Genomic DNA, 21,542 nt, shown 5'->3' on the forward strand with positions numbered 1-21,542 from the left:
TGAACAGACGGTTCGTTCCCTGGATGAAACTTTGCTCTTGTTTCAACGTTTATTTCATAAAGTCGTTTATTATTTAATATTGTTTTTAATGTTTTCACTTTGTTCTGATGCTGTTAAGTAACATTTGTATCAAAATGATGAGTATTAATCGCTGATTCAGCGGTTATTATTTAATCATCATTTGAATGGAAGTTATTTCATCCTGAATACTTTCCCTCTAATTAATAATCACAACTCTAAACAAAAGATTCCAAATAAATAATTTGATCACCTCTTTGACCTTCCATACAACAATGTAACAGCATTTATTTTATTTTAGACTTACTAACCAGAATTTTTAAGTACAAATTTCAAAGTAATTGTCCCCTTTAATCTTCCATACAACGTGTGTTCAACACGTTTGTCATGTTGAGGTCATGAACCTGGTTTGTAAATGTTATTTTAAAGTGCTGAATTTAAAGGAAATGAAGTTACTAATTCCTGTAAGTTATTGTTTTGTAACTCTGGTTCTATGAGTGCTGCTTAAACAGCTTCTTTTATTGGATATGATTTTGAATGTGAGTATCTGTCCATCTGAACAGCTGTTTAACTTCTGTTCTTCAGATCCAACAGTGGTGTCACGTAGAAACATCATAACATGATGTGTTACAGGTTTCATCCCGTGAACTGATGGAGCAGTGAAGTCTCAGAGAGACACGGAGCAGAATGAAGGAAGGAGAAAACAGCATTAAAGCACAGAGGTGTATATTCCATTCCACTAATAAAGACAAGAAACCAGAACATCACCTGTTTGTTTGTGTCTGATTATATATATATATATATATATATATATTATGTTACCGCTCAGGATAAACACACGAAGTGAGGTTCAGAATCAGTGTCTGGTGCCAAATCAGTGTCAAACTGGTGCAGCAGCGCCCTCTAGTGGACAACATATGAGTTACAAGTCAGTCAATGTCGAGCTGTACTTTACCAAAGATTTAATAATAGTCTTATTGATTAAAATAAAACTTTATTGATACATGATGTAATTATACCATTACTCCAGCTGTATGTATATATATATATATATATAGTATGTAGTAAATAAGATGAGCTGCACTTTCACCAGTTTTCAACAATAACGTGATAAACACATTCGAATACTACAACATCATATACACAGTATATTATTCTGAATAATGTGTACTTTTACTTTTGCTACTTAATGCTGGTACTTTTTTAAATTGAGGACGTGTACTTGTATCAGAGTATTTGTGGTACTTCTCCTTCAGTACAATCAGAGAGCTCTGTGGTGTGTTCAGTCCCGCAGTGCATCATGGGAGACCAGGTGGCCTTACCTGCTCTTGTTATTCCCTCAGGTGTCTCTCAGGTGTTCAGTCGTTTCCTCGTTCTTTGTCACCGGATCTTTGTTTCTGCTCCAGAACCGAGCTGCGATTCGGTTCCTTCTCCGGTCTGAACCCGTTCACCCGGTACCGGTACCGACACCCGGGAGTTTCAGACGAACCGTGAAGTGACTGAGGAGTTATCACCTGTGTGACGGACACACCTGTTCACCTGTCGCCGCCATGTCAGCGGGACGGTGACGGCAGCGCAGCGCGAGACTCTCCTGGAGGAAGCACGCGACAAGGAGGCGGAATAAATACTATTATTAATAATCATAAGAGACTCTTTACACAAAGATGGATTTCCTGGATTCAGGAGAGAAGTTCAGGCCGAGAAAGGTGAGCCCCTCACCTGTATGTAATGTGACGTCACACAGGTCCGCCGGTTTCACCTGAGACCAGAACCAGGACCAGGACCTGGTTCCTGTGGTCTGTATTGGTTCACACAGGACCTGCTGGCTTTAATGGTGTAATGTGATGTGTAATAATACATATTTAATATCTGTGATGATGGTTTGTGATCGATTACAGTGAAACATTCCTCAGAGATAAAATTATTTATTATTTAATAACTTTAGTTATTTTACAGATTCAGATTATTAAAACAAAATATAATCAACTAATAAATGATGTATTCTTACCAATTAACTAGCAGCAGTATATAGTATGTCTGTCTCTATATCTATATCTATATATATATATATCATTAAAATGAGCTCCGCCTTCAAAGTGATGAACACATTAATACATTCATAATTATAATACTATGATATAATATTCTGCATAATGAATACTTTTACTAAAGTAAGTCATCTTTACTTGTATCGAGTATTTCTACACTGGTATTACTACTAGTACTATAGTAAGAGTAATTTATCACATGTGAGTATTTTATAAAAAAACCTCATTCATTAAATTTGAATAAAATATGTAATATTAGATAGTTGATAATAAATAACTGACACACATTTAAAGGTACAGTACGACAACATGATGTCATCGTCTTTGACTACCTCCAGAGTTCACTGATTCATGTGTTTATACATAAAACACATCAGAATGTTTCCTTCTTCAGCACAAACTGCTGACGTCAACGTTTCCTTTAAATGATGTCACACTGACTCATCCTCACAAACGCTTCCTGTTGACAACATGTTTCATATCTTAATATTACTGAATTATCTTAAAACAGATTAAATTGTGATAAAGTCTGAAACCAGTTTGAACAAATGATTCATGTTCCAGTGAAAGAGGTGCGATCGTTCACTACAAGTGACAACAACAAGCCAGATGATCACATGACTCATCATTCATAAACCGGTTCATACGCTCATGAAACAACATGGAAACGTTTAGGAAAAATAATTAAAGAGAGTTCATGTGTTTCATCTGCATGTTTCAAACAGGCTCTACTGTGAGGGAACTGTTGAGAGGGAACACGTCACACGCTGAGCTCTCCTTCTTACTCTCAGAGTATAACATGATGATAATGTGCCTCAAAGGCGAAGCTGCAACACATTCACTATAAATACAGGATTCAGTAACGAGGAGACTTAAAGACATAAACCGACAGCAGACAGAATATATGACGTGAATAACTACGACTTCTAAACAACTCAACAGATGAGTGTTTCATTCGATTTAGTTGTTTAGTAGTTTAGTAGTTTAGTAGTTTAGTAGTTTAGTAGTTTAGTTGTTTAGTAGTTTAGTTGTTTAGTTGTTTAGTAGTTTAGTAGTTAAGTAGTTTAGTTGTTAAGTAGTTTAGTTATTTAGTAGTTTAGTAGTTTAGTTGTTTAGTAGTTTAGTAGTTTAGTAGTTTAGTAGTTAAGTAGTTTAGTTGTTTAGTAGTTTAGTTGTTAAGTAGTTTAGTTATTTAGTAGTTTAGTAGTTTAGTTGTTTAGTAGTTTAGTAGTTTAGTAGTTTAGTAGTTAAGTAGTTTAGTTGTTAAGTAGTTTAGTAGTTAAGTAGTTTAGTAGTTAAGTAGTTTAGTTGTTAAGTAGTTTAGTAGTTTAGTTGTTTAGTAGTTTAGTAGTTTAGTAGTTAAGTAGTTTAGTTTAGTAGTTTAGTTGTTTAGTAGTTTAGTAGTTTAGTTGTTTAGTAGTTTAGTAATTAAGTAGTTTAGTTATTTAGTAGTTTAGTAGTTTAGTAGTTTAGTTGTTTAGTTGTTTAGTAGTTTAGTTGTTTAGTAGTTTAGTTATTTAGTAGTTTAGTAGTTTAGTTGTTTAGTAGTTTAGTTGTTTAGTTGTTTAGTTGTTTAGTAGTTTAGTTGTTTAGTAGTTTAGTAGTTTAGTTGTTAAGTTGTTAAGTTGTTAAGTTGTTTAGTAGTTAAGTTGTTTAGTAGTTTAGTTGTTTAGTAGTTAAGTTGTTTAGTTGTTTAGTTGTTAAGTTGTTTAGTTGTTTAGTAGTTAAGTTGTTTAGTTGTTTAGTAGTTAAGTTGTTTGGTAGTTTAGTTGTTTGGTAGTTTAGTTGTTTGGTAGTTTAGTAGTTTAGTTGTGTGTCTGCAGAGAAACAGAGAATCCATCGTCAGCAACACAAAGATCAAACATAACGATGCTCTTCAGGAATCATCTTTTTCTACAGTTCGTCCTCAGTTAATAATTCATGTTTTTAAATTGATATTTAAAGTGTAAACGTTGGCTCACACGTCTTTCTTTCATCTCCTCGATGGGCATGAATCTCTGTCTGACTGTCTACTTTTATTACACTGTTATTACACAAATACTTCCAGATATGAGAAGTATTACATAGATGATGATGCTGTTAGCCTAGCTTAGCACAAAGACTGGAAACAGGGGGGAACTGCTAGCCTCCCCACAGCTGTGTGTGACAGCATGTTGTTTGACGTGTTTTGTTCCGGAGTGGAGGAGTGGAGGAGTGGAGGAGTGGAGCAGGGTGTGGACCGACACGCTGACACGACTCATCGGTAGTGAAAACATTCCTGTAACTCCACCCTGTTTCACTTCACACAGAGGAACAGGTTCACAAGAGAGAAGCCTCAACACACAGTCTGGAGGGTCTGGACTCTAGAGTGTCCAGACCCTCTCTCTCTCTAGACTCGAGAGAGTCTGGACAGTCTAGAGAGAGTCTAGAGTATCTGGAGAGTCTGGAGAGAGAGAGAGTCTAGTATCTGGAGAGTCTAGTATATGGAGAGCCTGCTATCTGGAGAGTCTGGTATCTGGAGAGTCTGGTATCTGGAGAGTCTGGTATCTGGAGAGTCTGGTATCTGGAGAGTCTGGTATCTGGAGAGTCTAGTGTCTGGAGAGCCTGGTATCTGGAGAGTCTGGTATCTGGAGAGCCTGGTATCTGGAGTATGTTTAACCTCTTTTGTTCAGTATTAATAACACTCGTCTTGATTTATAGGTTCAATTCTTATAAAATAAACTAAAGACATTAAAGTCTTCAGTTTAAAACCCACCTGGGTCAAACGGAACTGGTCCCAATGAAACCAACAACCAGCTGGTGTTTTACCCCCCCTCTCTCTCTCTCTGCAGGACCAGGACTGGGACACCACCCTCCAGTTCCTGCCGGCCTCGGACCCCAATCAGCTGGAGAAGAAGCCGGGCCAGAGGAGGAAGCTGTGGATCGGAGGCGGTCTGCTGCTGGCGGCTGCTGCTGTGGCTCTGCTGAGCGGACTGCTGGTCTGGCACTTCCACTGTGAGAGCATTCAAACAACTTTATTTAAACACGGCGTGGGCGCAGGTGAACAGAGAGGGAGCGTGATGTCACCCTGCTATCGGTCAAACACACGACGTTAATGAGCTGATCAATCACACAGAAGAGTTCAGACTGAACTCATAATATATAATATAGATAATATAATAATCAGAGATTGAGAAGTTCTGACATTTGAACCCTCTGAACACCAGAACCACCTCTCCACATGTCACATGTTCTCTTTAAAGAAACTTCACCGTTCATCTTCCAGCAGCTGTAAGAAGACGTCTCATGTTCATCTGTCTCATGTTCATCTGTCTCATGTTCATCTGTCTCATGTTCATCTGTCTCATGTTCATCTGTCCCACGCTCATCTGTCCCACGCTCATCTGTCTCATGTTCATCTCTCCCACGCTCAACTGTCCCACGCTCATCTGTCTCATGTTCATCTGTCCCACGCTCAACTGTCCCACGCTCATCTGTCCCACGCTCATCTGTCCCACGCTCATCTGTCCCACGCTCATCTGTCTCACGTTCATCTGTCCCACGCTCATCTGTCTCACGCTCATCTGTCTCACGTTCATCTGTCCCACGCTCATCTGTCCCACGCTCATCTGTCCCACGCTCATCTGTCCCACGCTCATCTGTCTCATGTTCATCTGTCCCACGCTCATCTGTCCCACGCTCATCTGTCTCATGTTCATCTGTCCCACGCTAATCTGTCCCACGCTCATCTGTCTCATGTTCATCTGTCTCACGTTCATCTGTCCCACGCTCATCTGTCTCATGTTCATCTGTCCCACGCTCATCTGTCCCACGCTCAACTGTCCCACGCTCATCTGTCCCACGCTCATCTGTCCCACGCTCATCTGTCCCACGCTCATCTGTCTCACGTTCATCTGTCCCACGCTCATCTGTCTCACGCTCATCTGTCTCACGTTCATCTGTCCCACGCTCATCTGTCCCACGCTCATCTGTCCCACGCTCATCTGTCCCACGCTCATCTGTCTCATGTTCATCTGTCCCACGCTCATCTGTCCCACGCTCATCTGTCTCATGTTCATCTGTCCCACGCTCATCTGTCCCACGCTAATCTGTCCCACGCTCATCTGTCTCATGTTCATCTGTCTCACGTTCATCTGTCCCACGCTCATCTGTCTCATGTTCATCTGTCCCACGCTAATCTGTCCCACGCTCATCTGTCCCACGTTCATCTGTCCCACGCTCATCTGTCCCACGCTCATCTGTCCCACGCTCATCTGTCTCATGTTCATCTGTCCCACGCTCATCTGTCCCACGCTCATCTGTCTCATGTTCATCTGTCCCACGCTCATCTGTCCCACGCTAATCTGTCCCACGCTCATCTGTCTCATGTTCATCTGTCTCACGTTCATCTGTCCCACGCTCATCTGTCTCATGTTCATCTGTCCCACGCTCATCTGTCCCACGCTCATCTGTCTCATGTTCATCTGTCCCACGCTCATCTGTCCCACGCTAATCTGTCCCACGCTCATCTGTCTCACGTTCATCTGTCCCACGCTCATCTGTCTCACGCTCATCTGTCCCACGCTCATCTGTCTCATACTCATCTGTCTCATGTTCATCTGTCCCACGCTCATCTGTCTCATGTTCATCTGTCCCACGCTCATCTGTCTCATGTTCATCTGTCCCACGCTCATCTGTCCCACGCTCATCTGTCCCACGCTCATCTGTCCCACGCTCATCTGTCCCACGCTCATCTGTCCCACGTTCATCTGTCCCACGCTCATCTGTCCCACGCTCATCTGTCCCACGCTCATCTGTCCCACGCTCATCTGTCCCACGCTCATCTGTCCCACGCTCATCTGTCCCACGCTCATCTGTCTCATGTTCATCTGTCCCACGCTCATCTGTCCCACGCTCATCTGTCTCATGTTCATCTGTCCCACGCTCATCTGTCCCACGCTCATCTGTCCCACGCTCATCTGTCTCACGTTCATCTGTCCCACGCTCATCTGTCCCACGCTCATCTGTCTCACGCTCATCTGTCTCACGTTCATCTGTCCCACGCTCATCTGTCTCATGTTCATCTGTCCCACACTCATCTGTCCCACGCTCATCTGTCCCACGCTCATCTGTCCCACGCTCATCTGTCTCATGTTCATTTGTCCCACGCTCATCTGTCTCATGTTCATCTGTCCCACGCTCATTTGTCCCACGCTCATCTGTCTCATGTTCATCTGTCCCACGCTCATCTGTCCCACGCTCATCTGTCCCACGCTCATTTGTCCCACGCTCATCTGTCTCATGTTCATCTGTCCCACGCTCATCTGTCCCACGCTCATCTGTCTCATGTTCATCTGTCCCACGCTCATCTGTCCCACGCTCATCTGTCTCATGTTCATCTGTCCCACGCTCATCTGTCCCACGCTCATCTGTCTCATGTTCATCTGTCCCACGCTCATCTGTCCCACGCTCATCTGTCCCACGCTCATTTGTCCCACGCTCATCTGTCTCATGTTCATCTGTCCCACGCTCATCTGTCCCACGCTCATCTGTCTCATGTTCATCTGTCCCACGCTCAACTGTCCCACGCTCATCTGTCTCATGTTCATCTGTCCCACGCTCAACTGTCCCACGCTCATCTGTCCCACGCTCATCTGTCCCACGCTCATCTGTCCCACGCTCATCTGTCCCACGCTCATCTGTCCCACGCTCATCTGTCCCACGCTCATCTGTCTCATGTTCATCTGTCCCACGCTCATCTGTCTCATGTTCATCTGTCCCACGCTCATCTGTCCCACGCTCATCTGTCCCACGCTCATCTGTCTCATGTTCATCTGTCCCACGCTCATCTGTCCCACGCTCATCTGTCCCACGCTCATCTGTCTCACGTTCATCTGTCCCACGCTCATCTGTCTCACGTTCATCTGTCCCACGCTCATCTGTCTCACGCTCATCTGTCTCACGCTCATCTGTCTCACGCTCATCTGTCCCACGTTCATCTGTCCCACGCTCATCTGTCCCACGCTCATCTGTCCCACGCTCATCTGTCCCACGCTCATCTGTCCCACGCTCATCTGTCCCACGCTCATCTGTCTCATGTTCATCTGTCCCACGCTCATTTGTCCCACGCTCATCTGTCTCATGTTCATCTGTCCCACGCTCATTTGTCCCACGCTCATCTGTCTCATGTTCATCTGTCCCACGCTCATCTGTCCCACGCTCATCTGTCCCACGCTCATCTGTCTCATGTTCATCTGTCCCACGCTCATTTGTCCCACGCTCATCTGTCTCATGTTCATCTGTCCCACGCTCATCTGTCCCACGCTCATCTGTCCCACGCTCATTTGTCCCACGCTCATCTGTCTCATGTTCATCTGTCCCACGCTCATCTGTCCCACGCTCATCTGTCCCACGCTCATCTGTCCCACGCTCATCTGTCCCACGCTCATTTGTCCCACGCTCATCTGTCTCATGTTCATCTGTCCCACGCTCATTTGTCCCACGCTCATCTGTCTCATGTTCATCTGTCCCACGCTCATCTGTCTCATGTTCATCTGTCTCATGTTCATCTGTCCCACGCTCATCTGTCCCACGCTCATCTGTCTCATGTTCATCTGTCCCACGCTCATCTGTCCCACGCTCATCTGTCTCATGTTCATCTGTCCCACGCTCATTTGTCCCACGCTCATCTGTCTCATGTTCATCTGTCCCACGCTCATCTGTCTCATGTTCATCTGTCTCATGTTCATCTGTCCCACGCTCATTTGTCCCACGCTCATCTGTCTCATGTTCATCTGTCCCACGCTCATCTGTCTCATGTTCATCTGTCTCATGTTCATCTGTCCCACGCTCATCTGTCCCACGCTCATCTGTCTCATGTTCATCTGTCCCACGCTCATCTGTCCCACGCTCATCTGTCCCACGCTCATCTGTCCCACGCTCATCTGTCTCATGTTCATCTGTCCCACGCTCATCTGTCCCACGCTCATCTGTCTCATGTTCATCTGTCCCACGCTCATTTGTCCCACGCTCATCTGTCTCATGTTCATCTGTCCCACGCTCATTTGTCCCACGCTCATCTGTCTCATGTTCATCTGTCCCACGCTCATCTGTCTCATGTTCATCTGTCCCACGCTCATCTGTCCCACGCTCATCTGTCTCATGTTCATCTGTCCCACGCTCATCTGTCTCATGTTCATCTGTCCCACGCTCATCTGTCCCACGCTCATCTGTCCCACGCTCATCTGTCTCATGTTCATCTGTCCCACGCTCATCTGTCCCACGCTCATCTGTCTCATGTTCATCTGTCCCACGCTCATCTGTCCCACGCTCCTTCAACACAAACACACCCAATGCTGAAAATCATATTTCATAAAAACATTTTATTCTTCATGTTGTCATTATAAATGTCTCCTCTATTAAAGAGTTCACTTTAATATGAGTGTGTAAAAACTATGAAGTCATGATTGATTCATCTGAGACCAACAGTCATGTGACTACAAGGAGGAGACACTCTGACTGAACTACAGGAAGTGAACACAGAGAGGAGAAGAGAGACAGAGGGAGGAGGGTGAGAGGAGGAGAGAGGAAAGAGGAGACAGAGGGGAGGAGAGAGGCTGAAACATGTGATCTTATTTTTGTTATATTCTATTCTTTGATATTTGATATTTGGCGCTTGTGTGAAATTGTTCCATTAACGTTTGTGTTCGTTGGTGCAGCTCACAGAACATTTCACTGCAGCTGGTTTCACGTTGTTCTGTTCGGTTCTGTTCCACGAGGCAGGAGAAGACTTGTATGAGTTAGTGGAAGTATTGATGATGATGGTCAGGCTGCAGCACATTGATCTCTATGAGATGTATATTCACATATCTTCAGTACGCAGAGACGTGAGAGTGAAGAAGCTCTACATCGGCTCCATGGAGATCAGGAACCAGGCTTTCCTGCTGGACTACGAGGACCCCGGCAGTCCTCTGTTCTCTCAGCTGGCCTCTCTGGTCAGCAGACAGGTGAGCCTCTTCTGCTCCACAGCGTCCTCTCGTCTCTACTTCTGATGTTTGATGTGGTTGTGACGACACTGGACAGATATCATCATTCATACATTTATTGGTTTATTTATGAACCTTCTTGTCTTTCAGCTGAAGCTGATTTACTCCAAGAACTCCGTGCTGGCGAAACACTTCAAAGGCTCCACAGTCCAGGCCTTCAGGTACGCATCACAAGCTCTCTGCTGCTGAAGGAGAAACTTTACTTCAGGAAGTGTTCAGTCACTTAACACTGCAACCTTCTTATTATTATCTGTGTCTGTATGCAGACACAGATTAATGATAAATATGTGTGTAAAAGTACTAAAACACACTGAAAATACTCGACTACGAGTAAAACGCCTGCAGTTCAAACCTTCCATCTACAGCAACACATCATATCTATCAGGTCATAGATAGATCAGGTCTGCAGCGTCGTGGTCCCGTGAGAACCTCGCTCCTCCAACACTTCATCACAATGTTCATCAACACTAAAGCGGTCCGACAAATGTAAAGAAGAAGAAATGTAGTTCAGTAAAAAGTGCAATAATGATATATTGACGATACATATGACGTAGTATAAAGTACTATACTTGGATATGAAGGCCGTCATTGTTGTAGAACTAGGATAAGACTTCCTGCAGATGTTTCAAAGTAAAAGTCGTCCAGGAACAGGGAGTACTTCTGTACTCTGAACGGAGCTAGGCTAGCTGCTTCCAGTCTTTATGCTAAGCTAGGCTAACCTCGGAAACAGAAGGACGATAATTGCATATAAGTGATGTATTATATTAAGAGGGAACTCCTCGTCTCTCCTGTTGTGTCTGCAGTGAGGGCGACGGCGGTGAAGGCGTCGTAGCGTACTACGAGTCAGAGTTTGACGTGCACGTGCTCCAGCAGGCGTCGCTGGACGAAGCCGTCGAGTCTCTGGAGCCGGGGACAGGAAGTCATCAGAAACATGGACGAGTAATGCTGATACCCACCGACGCCCTGAACGTCAACAACGTCATCTCACGAGGTCTGACCGCCCGTACTGCCATCCCATAATAATGCACTTCATCATTCACTTCTGTCAGCGCTGAACCTTACTGCTGTTTACAACACGGAGCAATAGCTCAGATTCAAATGCACCAACAGCGACACCTGCAGGACAGAAAGATTACTACTAAAGGCATCAAGGCACTTGATACCTGTGTTTATATTATGTTCGTCTAGTGTGTGTGTGTGTGTGTGTATGTATGTATGTATATATGTATGTATGTATGTGTATGTATGTATGTATATATGTATGTATGTATGTGTATATGTGTATATGTATGTATATATGTATGTATGTATGTATGTATGTATGTATTTATGTATTTATGAGAGCAGACGATCACAGCTCGCTGATTTAATGTTCAGGTTAAAGTCGTTGAGGTTGACTCGAGCTTTTTAAACAATCTGAGCTGCAAACGTGTGAACGTGTTTTGAAGGCGTTGGTTTCAGAGAGCTGTGCACGCTGTTTCAATGACTTCTCCTTCCTGTCCACAGCGATCGACCCACGCATGACGAGGAGCTCTTTGTCTGGTGAGAAACGTTCATGGAAGTTGTGTTCTGTCCGGTTCTTTCAAAGTAAAGTCACAAAGCTAAGAGGAACTCTTCATGTCTCAGGAGGTTTAAACTAAATTAGATTTATTGACAATAACTGATGTTCTTGTAAAGTGATTAGAAAGTGAGTGACCTTCCATTGTTCAGTTAGACCAGCAGTCCGGTTTAGTCAAATCATTTCTTTCTTTCTTTATTTCCAGTGAAGGAGCAGTTCAACCTCCACGTCAGCTCAGCGGGGGGCATCCAGTCTCCGGGGTTCCCCGACTCCTCGTACCCGCCCAACGTCTACCTGCAGTGGAGGCTGAGGGCCGACCCGGGCCACCGAGTCCGCCTGGACTTCCACACTCTGATCCTGGAGGACGACTGTCGGAAGGACTTCATCCAGATCTACGACTCGCTGGCTCCGATCCGGAAGCGGGTCCTGACAGAGTGAGGCACCGACCATCGCTGCGTTAGAGGTTCAGATCCTTCACTGAGCCGCCGGACGTGTGAAGAAGCTTTTTATTATCTGTTGAACAGAGTGAGACGTTAAGCCAGCGCTCAGCCGACTCCAGATGTTCAGCTGCTGTTCAGTGTCTTTTTTAAATTATTGGCAGATAACATGAACCTTTTGAAATATGTGGCCCAGATGTGAGGTGTGTTGATGATATGTGGACTTTTCTTACAGTGTAGAAATGTGTCAAAGTTCTAAATGACTAAAAACCAACTTTATTAGAAACACATGTTCCATCTCGTTCAGTCCAACTTCATCTTTTATTGCTATCAGGAGAGAGACGCGCACATCTGGTTAAACTCAACAACTATTCTATTGTACTGCTGCTCCAGCATCAACAAGACGCACACTATTTAAATTTATTTTATTTTATTTAATTTAAAGATAGAGTACAATAAGTAGATAAATAACTATATGAATACATTAATAAATAAATACATGTATTTATTAGATTATTAAATAAGTGAATCAATAAATCAATAATTCATTCATTCATTGCATTAATAAGAAATTAATTAAATTTTAAAAACCTCACTTTGAGTTAGTGTGTTTATTAGTGGTAGTTAGAGGTGGTGTTCTTTATAGAGAGATGTTTATAATACACCATCACTAACATGATCTCTAGGCTGAAACACATCATTTCATTAATAATAAAGTAGACTTTATTTGTCTTTATTTCGGCTCTACAGATGAATCTCATAAAGTCTTTGTTCTTTTCTTGTGATGCATCATCACTTACTTCTGAAAGCAGTTTTCTTTGACTTCTCCTGCGTTCTAACAGCAGCACCTCCTTCATGTCTCTGGTTCCTCCTCAGGCAGTGTGGGTACCCTCATGACTCCCTGTCCTTCCTGTCCTCTGGGAACGTCCTGCTGCTGCTCCTCATCACCAGCGAGGAGAAGAACTTCCCCGGCTTCAGAGCCAACTACTCCCAGATCCCTGCAGCGCAACAAAGTACGGCAGGAAGTACAGAACCCTAACCTAGTGTGATCAGCTGTTGATCTTCATAGTAGAGCAACTCCAGAAGTAGTTTATTAAGAATGAGTCACATTGAGTTTTCTCAATGCAGGTGTGGTGATCTATCTAATCTATTATCTAATATATCATTTAACATATAATCTAATCTATCATCTAATATACCATTTAACATTATCTAATATTTTATCTATTATATAATCTAATATGTTATCTATTATAGAATCTATTATAGAATCTATTTCTAGAATCTTTGGAAGACAAGAAACCATCCAGCCAAAGTGTGAGGAAATTAACCTGCAACATAAATGTAAATTTATACGTACAATATAATTAGAGGTGATTTTAATGTTTTATGTGACGAGCTGAATATCTTTAGCTTTCGGATTGTTTGGACAAAACAAGACGTTTGAAGACGTCTCTTTGTGAAAAAACTCTTTTTATTGACCAAACGAACAACAATCTATTCAACCAACAATAACAACTCCACATCCATCAATGAAAATAAAGTGATAATAAATAAAGATCATTTTTAGTTGCAGCGACCCGTCTGCACTTAATCCCTTGTTCCGATCATAAACAATCCAATTCAATATATTTTATATCCACTCAGATGGAGAATGTCTCATCTGCTAATGTTAACTAAGAAATACATAAAGTAATCAGATCCTAAAGTTGATGCTAATGCTAGCTGTGACCAACATCGTGATCAAGTGCACATCAGCTTCTTTACGATACATTTACAGCACCTGGAACGAAGGATTTCATTGGTCAAATATAAATATATCCGTAGGCGGAATAAGTTGAGGTCCGTCCAAATATTTAGTTTCCCCGTGACAATGTTCATCAAGAATTCATAAGAAACCACAAAATCCTTTTTTAATGAATTTTTGTGTGAATTGTTCTGATGAAATCTGAGTTGTCTGTGAAGCTGAAGAGCAGATCACTGCACTAGAATCCACACAATCATACATCATCCCAGGTTATTGATACTATTGGATTTTCATTGGAACATCTCCACACTTGCAGACGTATTCACGCGCTTTGATTTAAAAACTGAAAGTATGATTTTTAAAATGTTGAGAAGTTAAATTACATCAGTTGTTTTTAACCTCCTGAGGTTACGTCTCTGTCTTCATGATCATTGTACCATCACAGGGAAACCAGTGTAACCTCTGACCTCTTGATTCTGCTGAAGTCTCCTAAATGTCTAAGATGTCGGGTGAAATGTCCGTCTTGTTGTTCAGAGTGTGGAGGAACGCTGACTGGAGACAAAGGATCCTTCTCGTCACCTTTCTTCCCCTCCAACTATCCTCCAGAAACCAAATGTGTCTGGAGCATCGAGGTAAGTCCACCTTTCTATTGTTCTAATGAGAAATGGTAAAGGAGTTACAGCAGAGGTCATGAGGTCATTAACATCGTATCTTATTTAGAATGAGTTTCACTTTGGGCTTTTGTTTTTGTCTTATCTCTGTGATCTTTTTCAGGCCCCAAAAGAAAAATTTTTGAAGGTTCAGTTCAAGACGTTCTCCTTAGGAAACTACAGCAGCCAGTGTCTCAAAGATTATGTGGATGTCAACGGTGAAAGGTCAGCATTCAGTGTTTTTACTTCAGCATCTTTCTGATACGTCTCTATCGCCTGTGATCAGGTACGTCTCTATCACCTGTGATCAGATACGTCTCCATCGCCTGTGATCAGATACGTCTCCATCACCTGTGATCAGGTACGTCTCCATCACCTGTGATCAGATACGTCTCTGTCGCCTGTGATCAGATACGTCTCCGTCGCCTGTGATCAGATACGTCTCCGTCGCCTGTGATCAGATACGTCTCCGTCGCCTGTGATCAGATACGTCTCCGTCGCCTGTGATCAGATAAGTCTCCGTCGCCTGTGATCAGATACGTCTCCGTCGCCTGTGATCAGATACGTCTCCGTCGCCTGTGATCAGATACGTCTCCGTCGCCTGTGATCAGATACGTCTCCATCACCTGTGATCAGGTACGTCTCCATCACCTGTGATCAGATACGTCTCTATCGCCTGTGATCAGATACATCTCTGTCGCCTGTGATCAGATACGTCTCCGTCGCCTGTGATCAGATACGTCTCCGTCGCCTGTGATCAGATACGTCTCCGTCGCCTGTGATCAGATACGTCTCCGTCGCCTGTGATCAGATACGTCTCCGTCGCCTGTGATCAGATACGTCTCCGTCGCCTGTGATCAGCTGCGTCTCCGTCGCCTGTGATCTGGTACGTCTCCGTCGCCTGTGGTCAGGTACGTCTCCGTCGCCTGTGGTCAGGTACGTCTCCGTCGCCTGTGGTCAGGTACGTCTCTGTCGCCTGTGGTCAGGTACGTCTCTGTCGCCTGTGGTCAGGTACGTCTCTGTCGCCTGTGGTCAGGTACGTCTCTGTCGCCTGTGGTCAGGTACGTCCCTGTCGCCTGTGATCAGGTACGTCCCTGTCGCCTGTGATCAGGTACGTCCCTGTCGCCTGTGGTCGGGTACGTCTCTGTCGCCTGTGGTCAGGTACGTCTCTATCGCCTGTGGTCAGGTACGTCTCTATCGCCTGTGGTCAGGTACGTCTCTATCGCCTGTGATCAGGTACGTCTCTATCGCCTGTGGTCAGACTCCAATTTTGAGGGCTTGAAACTTGTGATGTGACTTTTACATGAACGTGTGATGACTTGTCGGACATTTGACTCAAACATGAGGATTTAGATATGACAATGGTGACTGGGCGAGTATGCTATGACTCAGACATAATGTCATTAAACTCGTTCTTAGCCTCTTTGACTGAGTCATGACCTTTGACTATATAGGCCAATATGGGACAAAGTCAACAGTAAATCTCAAGTCTTGGCTGTAAAGTCCAACGTCGAGACCAACAGGTCGAGATCAATAAGTCAACTTGCACACTAAAGTTCAAGTCTTAAGTTTTATCCCAAATAAGAACTACAATTTTACAGTAAACAATCCCAAAACAAGACAAACTGGTTTGATCCCTAAATCAACACCAACAAGTTCCAATCCAGAATCCGACTCAGAAATGGTTTATTGCCAAGTAGGTTTGCACAGGAATTTGACTGATGGTGGTTAAAAAGTCCGAAGTCAACACCAACAAGTTTCAAGTCAACAGGTTCCAAGTCCTAAACTTGTTTTGGGTTCTAAACAAGTCATTATTATTATTAGGAACTTATAATGACATTCTTAATAATAATTAATAACTAAAGATATCATTTAAACAGGCGCGTTATGTTAGTTTTGAAGTGTTCAAGACTTGAGGTTTGTCCAAGTCCACAACACCATTAGTGATCCTCTACAGATTGAAGTTTATTGTACCGTATCCATAAATTGTTGTTGAGTGTTGAGTTGTTGAGTGTTGAGTGTCTGTCCACCAACACATCCTCAGGTAGAGTCAGAGTCAAAAACTGGCTTTCTGAGTCTTCTTTGTGTCTCTGTTTCGTAGACTGTGTGGCAGGAAATTGAAAAGCAGCGTGATCACCAGCCGAAGCAACATGATGACCATCAAATTTAACTCTGACTCGTCCTACGTTGACCAGGGCTTCACCGCCGAGTACGAAGCCTTTGTCCCAACTAATCGTAAGACTGGTTTATTAAAACTCAATTTCTTCTGTTTTAACCCAATAACAATTCTGTGCGCTTTCTCGGGCATGCCTTCAGCTTAGAGATTGATTCCCTTCCTTTGTGTCGATTTTACTGTTTGATGTCGTTGATCAGCTTGTCCTGGGAGGTTCCAGTGCACCAACAACCTGTGCATCAACCAGACTCTGCAGTGCGACGGCTGGAACGACTGTGGAGACGGCAGCGATGAGGACAACTGCAGTGAGTCCAAACCGCCGACTGTGGACGCATTTAGTTTTATCTACACGTAAATCAAACATATGTGAACAGCTTTCAGCCACATCTCACATCCTGCTGCTGTAAACTGATGAAAAGTGAGCAGCTGTTAAAGGAAGTGACTGATGAAACTATATACTGTATTTGTGTTTGTAAAGAATGACCTCTGCAGTAGGAACCAATGGGCTTGGAACTGAGAGACACAGACAGGAAGTCAGACGGTATTGAGAGACAAGCTAACACATTGTTGTTTGTTTATGTTTTGTGTGTCGGTGCAGCGTGCGAGGCGTCTCAGATGAAGTGTAAAAATGGCCGCTGTAAACCCAAGTTCTGGGAGTGCGATGGGTTCGACGACTGCGGAGACAAAACCGATGAGGAGAACTGTGGTGGGTTGAAATAAAATGACTGCTGATAATCCTCCAGATGGAAAGATATTTATGCACAAATCCATAGAAAACTGAGCATCTCACTGTTGGAGATGTTTCTCTTTCTTTGTAGTAAAATGCAAACCAGGAGAGTTTTCCTGCAGAAACAACCGCTGCATCCCGGAGACGTTAAAGTGTAATGGAGAGGACGACTGCTCGGACGGATCGGATGAGTCCACATGTGCGAAATGTAAGAGACGACTCTTTACTCTAATCAATGCTTCACTGCTCTGATTGGCTCGTGAGTGACAAAAACGCCCACTTCTTCTTCTTCTCTACTTTCTCAATGCGCTGTACTTCATCGTAAGGACACACATGACAGCAGGAAACCAAGATGAGCTTTATGGTATGACACGTCCAATTATGAGGACATTTGGACGTTCATGATGGCAGTTCAGATGCACATAAATAGAAATGCATGTGAATTTCTACATAACCTCCTCACCTACGACAAAAAGGGCAACAATAGCTGAGGCAGCTTCTTCCCTTTTTAAAGCTCCATATATATGCAGTCTATGATTTTAACTGAGACATTAGTAATCTCCAAGCTTGGTGACATCACTGTGACATCATCAGGACATTTTCATTGGAAGATTTTCACAAGGACTCACCAGAATAAGGAGATACAACTTTATGTGTCAGAGTGATGGAGTGACCCTTTAAACACACTAGTACTGCATCAGTGAAACCAGTGTTAGTTTCTTCATTAGTAGCAGTAGTAGCAGTAGTATTAGTATTGGTAGTATTAGTATTGGTAGTAGTAGTAGTAGCAGTAGTATTAGTAGCAGTAGTAGCAGTAGTATTAGCAGCAGTAGTATTAGCAGCAGTAGTATTAGTAGCAGTAGTAGTATTATTAGTAGTAGTATTAGTAGTATTAGTAGCAGTAGCAGTAGTAGTAGCAGTAGTATTAGTATTAGTAGCAATAGTATTAGTAGCAGTAGTATTAGTAGCAGTAGTATTAGTAGCAGTAGTAGCAGTAGTATTAGTAGTAGCAGTAGTAGCAGTATTAGTAGCAATAGTATTAGTAGCAATAGTATTAGTAGCAGTAGTATTAGTAGCAGTAGCAGTATTAGTAGCAGTAGTAGTAGTAGCAGTATTAGTAGCAGTAGTAGTATTAGTAGCAGTAGTAGTAGTAGCAGTATTAGTAGCAGTAGTAGTGTGAGTACTGACACTGTGTCTGCTGTCGTTCAGCTCTGGTGTTGCAGCAGTGTTCAGAGTTCACCTTCCGCTGCAGGGACGGACGCTGCATCAGTAAACTGAACCCCGAGTGTGACGGCGAGCGGGACTGTGAGGACGGCTCTGATGAGGACGACTGCCGTACGTTAGTTAGCACGCACACACACGCACACACTGACATTTGTGTCGTTTAGTAGTTATTTCTGTGTCTCCATGTTTGTATTTGTGTGTTCTTCAGAGTGCGGGACGAAGCCGTACCGGAGCTCTCGTATCGTCGGCGGTCAGGCGTCCCGGGAGGGCGAGTGGCCGTGGCAGGTCAGCCTCCACATCAGAGGCACCGGTCACGTGTGCGGAGCGTCCATGTTGAATAACCGCTGGATGCTGACCGCCGCTCACTGCGTCCAGGACAACGGACCAAACAAGTAGGAGCTCAACGACACAGAGAAGTCCAGCAGAACACATGTTGACAGGAAACCGGCTCTTTAGAAGCCTCTCATCATCGCTGATGAGTGCAAACCAACACATACACTATACTGAACCCAGAGCAGTCACGTTCCTCTCTGTGGTCTTGATGTTCTCTGTAACATGAAGTTCTGCTCCTCTAATAGAACCACCATGATCGAAGTAGAGAGAACTAGAACATGTCTTTAGTGCAGAACAACAGTTATGATGACATCAATCATTAGAAAGAAGATGATTTCTTTTGCAAAAGTTTGAAACAATATAATTTCTATATGCAACATGTTTCAAGTGTCTACAAGTGTTAATACTGGACCGGTTTAAAACACCGTCGTCCTCGTGAGTCACTGAGACACAGAAACCAGAGGAAGTAGAGAAGTTACCATTTAATAAGGCAAATGGGAACTACAGTGACCTCTGACCTCTGTGTGTGTGTTGACGCAGGTACTCCCAGGCGGACCAATGGGAGGTCTTGCTGGGTCTGAATGTGCAGAGTCAGACCAACGAGTGGACGGTGAGGAGGAACGTGAAGCGGATCGTCGCTCACCCCGACTACAACCCCTTCACCTACGACAACGACATCGCTGTGATGGAGCTGAACGCCGACGTCACCCTCAACCAGAACATCTGGCCCATCTGTCTGCCCTCCGCCACCTACGACTTCCCAGCAGGCCGAGAGGCGTGGATCACAGGCTGGGGGGCCACCAGAGAGGGAGGTGAGTGGACACTTCAATGCTTCTGCGACTCCAGACTAACCTTCTGTTTCTACTGTGAAGTCTGAAGAACAGCTCTGATCAAGTTAACTCCAGCTTGTTCTAGGCTGCTTTTATTGTGAAAGTCTTGACACTGAAACAGGAAGCTGTTCCTGTTCACATCTAGGCTTCCAAACTGTAGTTTTAGTCTAAAACATGTTCCTTAACATCTGATCGTCAGGCCGGGCTGCGACCGTGCTGCAGAAGGCGGAGGTTCGGATTATCAACAGCACGGTGTGTAAGAGTCTGATGGACGACGAGGTCACCGACAGGATGCTGTGTGCCGGCGTCCTCAAAGGAGGTGTGGACGCCTGTCAGGTAACATCACACAACAACAGGCATGAGATGGAAGCACTGCTGGAGAAAGATCACGATAATCTGTACTCACTCAAACCAAGCGTAGCCCACATTCACCTCATAGTGTTCAGACCAGGAGACAACATCTGGTTTTTTAAAGTGAAGTCAGTGCTTCATGTGTTAAAGCTGCATTCTCTCTAGTGTCCACCAGGGGGCGACTCCTCTGGTTGTATAGAAGTCTATGAGAAAATGACTCTACTTCTCTCTTGATTTATTACCTCAGTAAACATTGTAAACATGAGTTTATGGTCTCAATCTCTAGTTTCAAGTCTTCTTCAATACAGCATGATGTTCATTTAGTACATTATGGTCCATTTAGAGTCAAACAGACCATAAAGCAGGGGATGCTTTAGGGCGGGGCTACACAGTGATTGACAGGTTTCTACCATGGAGTTTTCCGGTCTGGAAGTTGTCTGTGTTTTCGTTTTACAACCAAATATCAAGATGGCCGACAGCTAAAAACCAAGATGGCGACCGCTATAAAGCAAGAACCCAGATGTCTTGTTCTTTCCCCGATCCAAAGACACCGTGTGACGTATCAAGAATCAAACTGTTGAATGGACCATCAATGAGATACTTAGAGAGTAACTCTACACTACAGTCAGTAGCTGACTTAGTAAATGAAATGTACACTCACTTTATTACAATGTGTTTTCATATGGTCCCAGTTTATAGTCTTTATTTCAGCAGAAGTTCCACTACATCTGTCCTCTAAAGATTCAACATATCTGTGACGTACCCCGGGACCATCAGGTTCACCCTTACCCCCCCCCCCCCCCCCTCTAATGTAAGGATACAGCAGCAGGCAGCAGTGGAGAGAAGGGTCGCTTCAATGACACATGGGGTCTAACGTGGGGAGTTTAGTTGCTCTTTAAAACCTGCCTCTTAGGACTAAACCCAAACCTTTGGGTAAAGCACTTCCTGTGCTCGGTCTCCTGCAGAGTTGAACCTGAAACTCTCCTCTCGACTCTCTCAGGGCGACTCCGGCGGCCCGCTGTCCGTCACCGGCCCCAGTGGGCGGGTCTTCCTGGCCGGCGTGGTGAGCTGGGGCGACGGCTGCGCTCGCAGGAACAAACCCGGCGTCTACACCCGAGTCACCAAATACCGCCGCTGGATCACGGAGCAGACGGGAGTGTAGAGCTGAACGAGACGGTTCCTCTCCATGTTCACGGCACAATCTGTCAATCAAACGTTCATTATAAGATCTTCTTACGTCTACAAATCATCTACAACTCAACACAGCAGAAGCTGAGAACTCCTGACTGTCCTTTCTTTAAGTCAATGAATCTGAGATCACAACCTGATCGTCTCCTTTTTATAGATATCATAGTAATAATATTAAGTGCGCTTTCTCCTGTTATAATGAAACGTAGAAGTTGAACTTGGAAGTTAAGATACTGATAATTAAATGTTAATGAT

The 21,542-nt window shown here is 44.0% G+C and overlaps 1 protein-coding gene across 1 annotated transcript; it reads left to right on the top strand.

The window, feature by feature from the left end:
* Positions 1 to 1,682: 1,682 nt before the first annotated feature.
* LOC142932495 (suppressor of tumorigenicity 14 protein homolog) lies at positions 1,683 to 21,261 on the top strand. The gene is made up of 19 exons (XM_076076370.1): positions 1,683 to 1,724; positions 4,877 to 5,039; positions 9,900 to 10,030; positions 10,160 to 10,230; positions 10,873 to 11,060; positions 11,576 to 11,611; positions 11,833 to 12,061; positions 12,941 to 13,077; positions 14,346 to 14,443; positions 14,586 to 14,686; positions 16,563 to 16,696; positions 16,835 to 16,939; positions 17,233 to 17,340; positions 17,453 to 17,569; positions 18,571 to 18,696; positions 18,794 to 18,977; positions 19,459 to 19,730; positions 19,948 to 20,084; positions 21,100 to 21,261. Exons 1-19 carry the CDS (start codon positions 1,683 to 1,685, stop codon positions 21,259 to 21,261), a joined length of 2,541 nt encoding a protein of 846 aa, XP_075932485.1.
* Positions 21,262 to 21,542: the final 281 nt, after the last annotated feature.

This window comes from Anarhichas minor, unplaced genomic scaffold (assembly GCF_050575085.1).
Source record: "Anarhichas minor isolate MPS153535 unplaced genomic scaffold, ASM5057508v1 ptg000056l, whole genome shotgun sequence".
Taxonomy (NCBI): Eukaryota; Metazoa; Chordata; class Actinopteri; order Perciformes; family Anarhichadidae; genus Anarhichas; species Anarhichas minor.